Source organism: Penaeus monodon, chromosome 38 (genome assembly GCF_015228065.2).
Source record: "Penaeus monodon isolate SGIC_2016 chromosome 38, NSTDA_Pmon_1, whole genome shotgun sequence".
In the NCBI taxonomy this organism is placed as follows: Eukaryota; Metazoa; Arthropoda; class Malacostraca; order Decapoda; family Penaeidae; genus Penaeus; species Penaeus monodon.
The window spans coordinates 33,904,957-33,917,456 of record NC_051423.1 but is presented as its reverse complement, the minus strand read 5'-3'; the positions used below and the strand labels follow the sequence as shown (position 1 = coordinate 33,917,456).

General features: G+C 54.0%; 1 protein-coding gene across 1 annotated transcript in view; it reads left to right on the top strand.

The window, feature by feature from the left end:
* Positions 1–12,500, top strand: part of LOC119596975 (myc protein-like) — a 99,227-nt gene that overhangs the window by 79,063 nt on the left and 7,664 nt on the right. Inside the window, exon 2 of the mRNA XM_037946381.1 lies at positions 1–511. This exon is cut by the window's left edge and continues 504 nt beyond it. Within this exon, the coding sequence (XP_037802309.1) occupies positions 1–511 (511 nt within the window). The remainder of the gene's footprint in view (positions 512–12,500) is intronic.

The window sequence follows — 12,500 nt, the reverse complement described above, 5'->3', positions numbered from 1 at the left end:
ACGCACCTGGCGGACCTGCACAGCCCCGAGGACGAGGCGCAGATCGAGGCGGTGGCGGGCCCCGCGGGGCTGCACCACCCCCTCGCGCACCAGGTGGCCCGCCCCGACACGCCCTCCGAGTCCTCCGAGACGGACACGGACGAGGACAACGACCACATGGACGAGGACATCGAGACCAACCACTACGGCGTGTGTCGCGAGGAGGAGGTCTACACGAGCGAAGAGCCGCCCAACTCCTCACTCGACATCGTTCACATCGACCACAGCTACTACTGCTCTAGAATACCTTCGCCAGCGACGCGGACGTCGTCAACGTCCTCGTCCTCGTCGTCGTCGTCGTCGTCGTCGTCGTCATCGTCATCGTCGTCATCTTCGGCGTCGGTGTCATCGTCGTTGTCTTCTTCGTCGTCCACCTCCACCTCCTCCACACACACCACATCGTCGTCGACGTTATCGTTACATCGCCGCCATTACCCATCGTCGTCGCTTCTCCACACCCCATCAGACTCCGGTGAGTAGGCCTAGTCCCTCATGTGCATGCCCTGACTCACGCCCTCGCTTCCCGGGCCGCGAGTCCCGGTGAGTCACGGGGAGGTGTCGCCGGGCGGGGCAGCGCGGTAGATGACTCCCCTCCCCCCTCCCGTTGACATTTCCTTGGGGCTCCACTCATGAAAGATAGATTGAGGCGTCCCTCCTCCTCGCTCCTCCCTCCCTTTGCCCTTCTCGCCCTCCTCCCATACCCTGCTCCCTTCCTCTTTCCTCCTTCCCCTCCTTCCCCTTTTTCACTCGCCGCGGGACCGCCCTTTGAATTCCGAGCTCTGGTTCAGTTTTTATTTCATTCCGTGACCAAACTTCGGTCAAGGAATCTCTCTCTCCCCCTTTTGATCCGATTTGTAAGGGGGTTAATAAAGGGGGGAAAGAGGGACCCATATTTCCTTTTCTATCCTTCCGTGGCCTTCCCTATCCTCGCTATCTGTCCTCTCTATCCCTTTCCTCCTTCACTCTGCGTTAGAATCGAGACCGCGAGTGTCAGGCATTGGCGGGCTCGCGCTGGTGTGTGGAGGGGGGAAGGGGAGGGCTCACTAACATGTGACGGGGATGGGGAGGGGTAGGGGGCGCCGCGTCTCGTTGGCGCCTGCGATTGCGTCATTGGGACAAGACTATCAGCTGTGAGTTGCCTTCCACCCTTGCTTACTCTCCTTCCTTCTATATATGTCTCATCCCCTCCCTCCCTTTCCCCTCCTTTGCTGGCTGTGTTTTATACCTATTCCTCTCATCCCCTCCCATCCTCCCACTCTCTCGCCTCCCTATTCTTCTGTCGTCTCGGGCCGCGACGCCTGGCTCATCCATATTAATGAGAGGGCGTGAGGAATAGATCATTACGGAGACAGGTGTTCCGCAAACATCTGTCGCGTATGGTCGGAAATGCCACCTCCAGCGCTAGCCAAGGTTACCGAAGTGGGTTGTGCGGGGACGGGCAGGCAGGGAGGGGAGAGGAGAGCGAGGGATGTTGAGGGTGTTTGGCGGGGCTGGGGAAGCTGGGGCGAGGGGTGGGGATGTGCAGGAGCGATGGGGAATAGGGTAGCCAAGGGTTGCATGACAAACAAGTGCTCACGGCTGGTACGCATTCCTTGGAACTCCTCTCGCTCTCTGGCACTCCTCTCTCGTCCCTGCTCTCTTCGCTCCTCGGCGCCCTAGCTCGCTCGCTCTCTCTCTCTCTCTCTCTCTCTCTCTCTCTCTCTCTCTCTCTCTCTCTCTCTCTCCTCTCTCTCTCTCTCTCTCTCTCTCTCTCTCTCTCTCTCTCTCTCCCCCCCCCCTTGCCGCGACTCGGTTTACGTACAAAACGCAATCAGTATGATCTTTGGAAGCTTTACCCACGGGGCCCTTAGAGGTGGGCTTATGGCGTACAGACCTATGCGTGGAAAAGTCTACGGGATGGCGTAGCCATACTTCACTGTCGGTGTGGTGTGGATCCCCACCGTTCAGTCCCCTCGTTTTTTTTGTTTTTTGTCCATCTTCTCCCGTCTGTTTCTTCTTCCTCATTTTCTCCCGTTCTCGCATTGTTTCTTTCTCCGTATTTTTCCCGTTCTCGCATTGTTGCTCTTTCCTCCTCAAAAAATCTCCCGTTCTCGCATCATCAGGATTAAGAACTGTTGATTGATTCTCTACGTAATATGTAAGACTGGGCAAGGGAAGGGGTGGAGGGGGGTGACAGCAGCTGATCTGTTCCTCCTCCTCCTCCTCCTGTTCCTCCTCCTCCTCCTCCTCCTCTTCCTCATCCCCGAAAGCAACCACTCCCGCCATTCCCCAGCTTGCCTTACTAGGGCAAGGGGGAGGGTATGTCCAGATTTGGGGGGAGTACCTTAGGAGCGTGGAAGGGAAGAGGAGAGGGTAGGGCAGGGAAGGGGAAGAGGGTATGGGGGAGGGAGGGAGGGCATGGGGGAAGAGGGAGAGGGGAGAGGGGAGCAGGTAAGGCGACGCAATCAAGATTCCAGCGCGGAGGGAGCTGGTGGCCGTCTATTAAATCAAAGACTGTCTCGGCGACGGCGGGGAGAGGGCAGCTCGGGCGACGCGGGTTTGTTGAGCTTTCTTTCGTGTTCGGTTTTTTTCTTTCTTTTCTTTGCTTTTCTTTTGACTTTGATTGATTGGTTGGTTAATTTGTGGGTTTAGCGGTTTTGAAGGTTCTCTCTCTCTCTCTCTCTCTCTCTCTCTCTTCTCTCTCTCTCTCTCTCTCTCTCTCTCTCTCTCTCTCTCTCTCTCTCTCTCTCTCTCTCTCTCTCTCTCTTTCTCTCTCTCTCTCTCTCTCTCTCTCTTTCTCTCTCTCTCTCTCTCTCTCTCTCTCTCTCTCTCTCTCTCTCTCTCTCTCTCTCTCTCTCTCTCTCTCTCTCTCTCCCTCCCTCCCTCCCTCCCTCCCTCCCTTCCTACCTCTCCCCCTCCCCCACTTTCCCTCCCTCCCCCTCCCCCTCCCCCTCCCCCTCCCTCCCCGTTTTCTCACCCTGCCCAACTTCCCTCCCGCTGTGTCCGCTCTGGTATGTGGTAATGTGACCTCGCCCCGGGTGCGCTGTGCCCCGGGTCACTCGTTGCCCCCCCCCCCTCATTCTGTTCTACGTATTGGTTTTGTTTTGTTTATTTTGTTTGAATTGTTTTCTGGTCTTGAATATTGTGTCGATGCGTGTATGTGTGTACGTACGTGCGTAAAGGGAACTAGGTGGCTGAGGATAGAAATAGGTGGGGGGAGGGAAGGGGGGGGGAACACAGGTGTACCGCAATTGGCATTTTGCATTACACGTGCCCCCCCCCCCTCCCCTTACAGATAGCAGTACGAGGAATTTTTGTGCGCGCGCGAACGCGTAGGTTCAAGGTTAGAGGATAGAGGACGGGCGAATGGGGGAGGGGAGGGGAGGGGGGAGGGGGCGGAGTGTTTTTGGATGCGTGAGATAGGGCGCCCACTGACGTACACCCGTGGGTTTCCGTCGTCTGCGCCTTCGCCATGGGGGCGTGTTGGGCGCCTGTTTCGGTCGGCGATTCGCTTTTCTTTCCGCGTTCCGGTCGGGGAGCCTTTTCTTCTTCATTTTCGTCCTTCTTTAAACACTTTGCTGGGAGGAAAGAGCGTCGTGTGCATGCCTCTATGTGTATTCTCGTGTGTACGTACGTGTGTATGAATATAGGCATGTAGGTATGTGTGTGTATGTATGAATGGGTGTGTGCGTGTGTTGGTTCGCAATGTCTCCTGGATTTGCTTGTTCGTGTTGGAGTGACTCGCCGGGCTCTTAAGATTCGCTCCAAATCCAGTGACTTGCCATTTTCGGGGGTGGGAGGAGGAGGGAGGGAGGGAGGGAGGGAGGGAGGGAATCCCTAGGCGCGGTAGGCTGACAGATCCAGTCGGTTAGAATTTGGGGGGAGGGGGGAGAAGGAAGAGGAGAGGGAGGAGGGAGGGGAGAGGGGGAAAGATAGTGACCGCCACCCGCTTTCTCCAACGGCGGATTCCTACGAGTCATCGCGGCGGGTCTTGGGGAGTTTAAATTGCCTCCGCTTCTGCTTCTGCTGCTGCTGCTCCTCTCCTTCGTCATGTATGTCTCCGAATCTATCTCTCTTCCTCATTCTCTCTCCCTCCCTCCTTCCCTCCCTCTTCCTCCTCTCTTTTTCCCATCCTCCCTCATCCTCACTGCCGCTTTTCCTTCTCTCTCTCTCTCTCTCTCTCTCTCTCTCTCTCTCTCTCTCTCTCTCTCTCTCTCTCTCTCTCTCTCTCTCCCTCTCTCCCTCTCTCCCTCTCTCCCCCTCTCTCCCTCCTCTCTTTCTGTCTCCCCTTCCTCCTCTCCTTCCCCGTCTTTTCCTCCCTCCCCTCCCCTCCTCGCCCGTCCTCCTCCTCCTAAGCACCTGTCGCCACTTCACTTGCAGGCGACGGTTAATATCCCTTAGGCTTATCGGGCGGGGCACTCACTCGCTCGCTCGCTCACACACGCTCTCCCACACGCGCGCCGACACAGGTACACGATAAGAGGCGTAACAGGTAGGCCGAGCCGCTTGCAGGTTCTCACAGGGGAATCGAAGGCGGCGGCGGCGGCGGCGGCAGGGGCAGGTAAACAGCAATTAACGGCTGGCTAGGTATATGGGGAGGTCGGAGGGGGGGGGGGGGAAGGTTCCCACCACCTTCCTTTTTCTTTCTTTTCCGTTTCGTTCTGATTTTTTTTTTTTACTTCTCCTTCTTTGTTTCTTCGTTATATTTTCTTCGTTTCTCTCTCTTCTCCATTTTTCATTGCTTGATTCTCTTGCCTTTTTTCATGATAAATTACAACAGAGAGAGAGAGAGAGAGAGAGAGAGAGAGAGAGAGAGAGAGAGAGAGAGAGAGAGAGAGAGAGAGAGAGAGAGATTGGATGACTGAAATGTGTTAGTGATAACGCTTATCAGATGTAGTAGCGTGGGGAGGCAGGTGGGGGGGGGGGGGGGGGGGAGGCAGGAGGTTGGTGATTGGTACTTGGCGTTATCTTCTTCATTGTCGCAGGTACCACAAGGTTTCTTCTTATCCCGCCCCCCTCCCTCCCCTCCTACTTTGATCGAAGTGGTAGATTAGCTGCGTAGAGTAAACATGTGTCCGCTCTTGCTCTTTATCAGCACACTCACTCTCTTTCACTCGCTCTCTCTCGCTCTCTCTCCCTCCCTCCCTCCTCCCTCCCTCCCTCCCTCCCTCCCTCCCTCCCTCCCTCCCTCCCTCCCTCCCTCCCTCCCTCCCTCCCTCCCTCCCTCTCCCTCTCTCCCTCCCTCTCTCTCCCTCTCTCTCCCTCTCTAGGTGCAGTCGCCGTATTCAGCCAGGAGCAGGCACAAGTTACGGCGTACAAATATTTGGGTCCTCCTTATTGCCAGGAGCAGGCACAAGTTACGGCGTACAAATATTTGGGTCCTCTCTCTCTCTCTCTCTCTCTCTATATATATATATATATATATATATATATATATATATATATCCCTCCCTCTCCCTCTCTCCCTCTCTCTCTTCCCCTCCCCTCCCCGTCTTTTCCTTACCTCCTGGTGTTGGCCAACAATGCTGAAGCAGGCGCAGTGGGTGGCGGTGTTTCGTGCTGTTACCGCCTCCTCACTCCTCTCCCCCTCTCCATTCTCCTCTTTCTCTTCCCTCTCCACACACAGCCCCTCTCCTTCCGCCAGGAAATGTATTATTTTTCCTTTTTCTCTCTCTCTTTTTTGGTTTCGAGCGTCATTTTCCCGCGGTTGGTCGAAGGGCTAAGTGGTGGAGTGGTGTTCGCTTGCCACGACTTTTGTAGGCCTATCAGTAGTTGCGTGTTATTTCTAATTCTCCTCCTTCGCCTTCGCCGTTTCCTCTTCGCTTTCCTTCTCCTTTTCTTCCTCCTCCACGGCGAGTGCCGTAGAAAAAAAGAAAAAAAAGGGACGCACATCAGGGCGCACACCAGTGCCAGGTCAGAGCCTCCGCGTGTGGGTATACCTCGCCGCCTACAGACATCGAGCTAACTTCATTCGCCTCACTCGCCTCGCTCGTGTCGGGCCACGTGGCTCGTCTTGGCCATGCTATCTTTACCGCCCGGGCTTATGCAACTGTCTTCTCCCCTCCTCTTTTTTACGCGTCTGTCTGTAGGGGTCCACGAGGGATTCTTCGAGTGCTGTGACTGTTTTTAGGGGGGGGGGGCGCGTATGAGTGTGTTGGCACTGAACAGCTGGGGATGGGTTAAGGTGGGGGAGGGGGGGGATTGTTTGTTCTTTTACTTATTCTTTTTTTTATTTTTTTCCTATTTCGGTAGATGGACTTTCCTCCCGTCCTACCCCCCCTCCTTCTTTATTCTTTATTCCTCACTCCTACTTTCTCGACCTTTAACCCCCTTGTTAAAGTGTCAGTCGACACATCTGCCTCCCCGCATGACGGAGGAGAGCCTGACACCCGCGACGCCATCGGGGACCTCCTTCGCCGCCTCCGCCGCCAGCAGGAGGGGGACCTTCGGAGGGGGCCAAGGACTCGGAATGGAGCGCGAGGGGAGGCGGGGGGGGGGGGCGTGATCCCCGTGGTATGTGGAAAGGGGGTAGAGGGAGGGGTGAGCGGTAACCTCAGCCACGCCGGGGGTGCCGATTGTGCCATGCTGGGCAAGGCAGGGTGCCCCGCGAGTGCCACTGTAACTTGCCACCGAGCAAGGGTGAGAGAAGGGGGGAGGAAAGGGGAGGGGAGGGTATTAGGTGACAACCCCTTCGTCTCTTTACCCGTCTCTCTCTCTCTCTCTCTCTCTCTCTCTCTCTCTCTCTCTCTCTCTCTCTCTCTCTCTCTCTCTCTCTCTCTCTCATTCTTACTCTCTCTCTCTCTCTTATTCTTACTCTCCCTCTCACTCTCACTATCTCTTCCCATGTCTCGAGAGAGGAGAAGGAGAACGTTAGAGGCAAAGAAAAAAAGTTTATTTGTTTTTTTGTGTTTGTGTTTGTTAGGATGTTCACGCTGGCCACTAACCCCCTTCGGCGTAGTTACTTCTGTCAGACGGCCAAGGACATCACTTTTTTTCTCTCTCTTCTCTCCAGTTGTATTTATAGGTAACCCTGAATACGCACGCACGCGCGCGCGCACACAAGCTCGTCCGGAATCCAGCTTGAGGAGGGGGTGTCATAGACAGGTTGATGTATTGTATTTGTTGTATTTTGTGGCGAGGGAGAACAAAACAGAAAAAAGGAAAATACGCATAACGAGAGAGAGAAACGATGGTTACGGAAAATAATAGCAAACGAATGAGCAGCGAGAGGGGGAGGGGGGAGGGGGGAGAAGTAATAGATAAAATGGCCGAATTGCGAGACGAAATGATAGTTAAGGAGGGAGGAAAAATAGATAAGTGGACGGATTAGTAGATAGGCGAATAGATAGAGAGGAAAGAAACAAATCTCAGAGGGCCGTGGACTTCAAAGAGGTTCACGTCCGATTATGGATCGTGTAGAAGGGGTAGGGGGTGAGGTTTGGGGGGGTAGGGGTGGGGGGAAGGGTTTAGGATGGTCATGTTGAGCGTCCAGATGGTAATGGTGGGGAAGGGAAGGGGAGGGGGAGGAAGGATAGGTGACAGTTGGTGACGTTGCTTGTGCGTATCTTTTTTTCTTTGTTTGTTTGATTTTTCTTGTTTATTTTGTTTACACTGCGTTTGAATTGTGAAATAAATAGATTGAAAAAAAACTTTGTTGTGGCAAGGATGGGTAGAGACGCAAAAAAGAAGCGACTTCCCTAATACTGGTAGGGATTCCCCCCACCCCGTCCCCTACCCCCACCCCATTCGCTCCCTCCTTTTACGCATTCTGGAGGGGAGGGCGGGGGTAAGGGGGTGTGGGCGGCGTAGGGGAGGCAGGTGAAGGTCATTGAAGGTTAGCGGGACTCTCCTGTACTGCTTCTGTCTATTTCTTTATCTGTCTGTCTCGTTCGCTTGTCTGTTTACTCGTCTGTCTATTTATCTGCCCTACGTATCATCTTCGATGCCGTCTTATCGTGTGTTTATCGTCTTGTGTTTTTCTTTTTTTTTCTAAATTATTTGTTCTCGTTGAGAGAGAGAGAGAGAGAGAGAGAGAGAGAGAGAGAGAGAGAGAGAGAGAGAGAGAGAGAGAGAGAGAGAGAGAGAGAGAGAGAGAGTTAGTGATAGTGATAGTGATAGTGAGCGAAAGCGAGAGCGAAGGCGAGAGCGAAAGCGAACGCGAAAGCGAGAGACGGAAAGAAAGAAAGACTGGAAGAAATAGATTCGTGATTATGAAGGTGATTGCAAGGTCATCGCGCCCTCGCCCGCCTCGTTCACGCCCGTTACCAGTGATGGGGTGAAGACGCATGTATGTATGTTGGTTCACTACGTATGGATGTAAATAAAAGTATGTGTCTTCACCCCATCACATATATACATATATTCATTCCTATACGTGTACATGCATACATACATAAATACATAAGCACATACAGGTACACGCAGACGCCTACATCCTTACACTCTCGGACCAAAACACCCATATATATCCACATGCACACAGGCAGATCACCTAATATCTTAACCCTTGAGTTGCGCCCTCCCTCCTCTCCTTTCTCCTCCCCTCCTTTCTCCTCCCCTCCTTTCTCCTCCCCTTCCTCTCCCCGTCCTCTGGGGATATCTCTGGGAAAGAATTCTGCGACTAGCTTTTCCATCATTTTCTCCTCATCGCTCTTTAAGTCTTCTGATTTCTCCTCCTTATTTGTTTTTAATTTCTATGTCCCATTTCCTGTCCATTTCTCTCCTCCTTTCATATACCTTGGCTGGGGGGGGGGGTCTTCGCCCCCCACCCCACCCAATCCATCCTTAATTTCTCCTTCTGATTTGCTTTTAATTTGTATGACTTCCCCCCTCCCCCCTTTCCCCCCATTTCCCATCCCTCTCCTTTTTTCCCTTTATGTCCATCCTCCCGGGTTAATTAAGGCCAATTGGTCAGGTGTTAGTGTACCTGCGCGGCCAGGTTGCGTCTGTGCGGTTCCATTGGCAGGTCGTGGGGGGGGGGGAGTATTTTTTCTTTTCCCTTTCTGGAAATAGCTGTTGTGATTATGATTATTATTGTTGTTGTTTTTGTATCGACGTCATCGTTAATATGTTTGTTATTATTATTATTATTATTATTATTATTATTATTATTATTGAAAGGATTATTACTATTATTGTTAATAGTAAGGAGAGCGGCCCCATCAGGGTTGAGTGAATGAGTGGGAGAGCGAGTTCGTTCGTCCGTCCATTTGAGTGTGCGTGCGTGTGTGTGTGCGCGCGGGTTGTGGTGGCGGCGGCACCGGAAGCTTGGCCACGAACCTGCCAGATGGTGAGAAATTCCCGACAGTTGCGATTAGGACACTGCCAGTACTTCGTCTTCCTTCCTCCTCTTGTTCTTCGTCGCCGTCGTCATCTTTTCCTCTCTTTTCTCCTCGTCGTGTTTCCCGACTTCTTCCATCGCCCTCTGCATCTCCTCCTTTTCCTCCTCCTCCTCCTCCTCCTCCTCCTCCTCCAATTCATTCATTCACTACACATTCACATTATCCTTTCTCTCTCTCTCACTCTCTCCCTGTCTCCCTCTCCCTCTCTCCTCTCCATCCCCCTCCCTCCCTCTCCCCATTCTCTCTTTCTCGTTGCCTCTTTCTTTCTGTATCTGCCTCTTCCCTTCTTTAATCGCCATGGCCTCCCTATCGTCCCTTGCGCTTCGCCCAGACCCGCCATCGCTTCCGTCCGCCTGTCGTCCCGGCCGCAACGACCGCAGAAACATAATTGATTATTATGTCATTATCTGCCTAATTATTTGTTGGCATATTCCTTAATGGTTTTTGGGATCCTTACTCTGCCCTGGGAGAGGAAAGGTGGGAGAGAGAGAGAGAGAGAGAGAGAGAGAGAGAGAGAGAGAGAGAGAGAGAGAGAGAGAGAGAGAGAGAGAGGGAGAGGGAGAGAGAGAGAACAGGGGGGCAAGCAGAAAGAGAGAGAGAGGGTGGGAGGGGGCGATGAAAGAAAAATCTAAAAGTGTGTTATTACCTCTAGATTGTCCTGGGAAACTTCGAGGGCTGGGCAAGGGAGAGGGAGGAGGGGGGGGGCGCCTCCTCCAAGACGGCGAAAGGGGGTTAATGATGTTCTGAAGGAGGTGCGAGGACGTCTTCGGCGGGACTTGTACAAAACGTTTGTCCTGAGGGGTTGGCCCGGGAGGATGGGGGGGTTAGAGTGGAGGGGAGGGCGTGGAAGGGGGGAAGGAGTGGGAGAGGTGGTGGGGGTGGAAGGGGATGAAGGAGGGGGAGGTGAAAGGGGGTGAGGGAGGGAGGAGAGGGTGTATGTATGTGTGTGGGGTGGAGGAGGAGGTAGGAAGATGGGAGGGAGGGAGGAAGGGGGAAAGGGGGTAGGGGATTCTGTCTTGAAGACGTGTTTTATCATCTCGAGGGGCGCCAGGTGTTTGATGGGTGATGTGTACTTGGGGCCCCGGGACGCACGCCCTCGCGGCTTTATCACTTCCTCCTTTTCTCACGCCCCTCCTCCTCCTCCTTTTTTTCTCCTCCTCCTTGTCCTTCCCCCTGTTTTAATCCCCTCCTGTCTCCTCCCCGTGAATATTTTCGTCTGTCTTCGTGTGTCTACTTATCCCTTTTCTTTTTCTTACTTATTTTCTTTATTCTTTTTTTCTTTCTCATTGTTCTCCTTCGCGAGTCGTTCACTCCGTCTTTCCTCTCTTACTGTATTCGCGTGGGGGGGGGGGGGAAGCGGAGGGGGGGGATAGTTGGTCTAGTACGTGACCCGGATGTTATCGTAGGCAGACGGAGGAGGAGGAGGAGGAGAAGGAGAAGCAGGAGGAGGGAGTAGGAGGAGGACAGGGAAAGAAGGATTGAAAGGAAAAGGGAGTGGAGGGATAAGAGGAGAAGGAAAAAAAAGGTAAGGGAAGGAAGTAGAAGAGATAATAAGAAAAGAGAAAAGGAGAGAGTGGAGGAGGAGGAGGGGAAATAGAACAATTAGAAAAGAAGAATAAACGGGGGGGGGGGGCGGCGGCGGCGGTGTCGTCGTGAATGGGAAAAGGGGGGGGGGCGACGGAGGGTGGCGGGATCGGCCCCCTCGCGAAGGACCCTCTTTAGCAGGCCGATCCTGGGCTTGCGCTCGGGCCCCGGGGTAAGGAGGCGCTACCTGCTCGAAGGGGATCCCCCCCCCCATCCTCGTCCTCATTCTTCCCCTCGGATTCCCTTTTCCTCTAGTCTTTCCCCTTGTTCCTAAGTATTTTCCCCTTGGCCCTCTCTCTCTCTCTCTCTCTCTCTCTCTCTCTCTCTCTCTCTCTCTCTCTCTCTCTCTCTCTCTCTCTCTCTCTCTCTCTCTCTCTCTCCTTCTCTCCTTTTCCCTGTTCCCTCCCCTCCCCTATCCTTTCCTCTTATCGCGTTCCTTGCATCGGGTGGGAAAAGGAGATAGAGAGAGAGAAGTGTTGTTTGAAATTCCTCTTCCTTTCGCCTGGTGAGTTCGCGAGGGAAAGGGGATGCCACGCAGGAAGGGGGGGAGGGGGGAGGAGCGAAGGGGCAGCAGAAGCAGCAGCGTTGTCGTGGTGATTGATGTGGATGGTCCAGCAGAAGCGGCGGCAGCAGGAGCAGCAGGAGCGGGATAGCCACCGTCTGCCACGCCGCGTCACGCTCGAGCTGCGGCGAAGTCAAGGCCAGGCAGGCCCTTGCCCGCCGCCTCCTCTTCCTCCTCCTCCTCCTTCTCCTCCTCCCTCCGCAAGTTCGACGCCCCAGATGTTTCGCTGCGCCGTCGGGAGTCCTCTTGCCGCCGCGGTCCACGCCGCCTGGGAATGTCTTGTTTATCTGTCCACACACACAATGTTGTTTGTGTTTGGCTCAGTTTTTACTTATTTCTCTCTCTCTTTCTTCTCTCCCTTCCCCGCCCCCCTCTCTCTCTCTCACTTCATTTCTTCACTCATCCCTCTCGTCATTTCATTCAGCCTCCCCCTTCCCCCTCCCCCCTCCCCTTCTGTCCCCCCATTACTTCTACGCCTCATCTATTCGTATTTCCGACTGATCGATTTACGTCATCGTTTCCAGCACTGAGCGACGGCGCCGGACAGGTGGCAGGTGGGGAGAGGGAGGGAGGGGGAGGGGGGGATATTACAAGTGACAGGTGGGGATAGGGGGAGTGGTAAGGGGTGGGGGAAGGGGAAGGGGAAGGGGGACCTACTACAGGTAAAATCTGGCAAACGGAAGTGTAAACCAGAGCATGAGTTTTGGCGGGAGAATTACCCTGTTAACGCGAATTACTTGACACGCGCGCGCGCGCACACACACGCACGCACACACACACACACGCACGCACGCACGCACGCACGCACGCACGCACACACACACACACACACACACACACACACACACACACCACGCACGCACGCACGCACACACACACACACACACACACACACACACACACACACACACACACACACACACACACATACATACACACACACACACAGAGGGGGAGGGGTGATATCGCCGTTTGATATGTTTGTGATTTTTTTT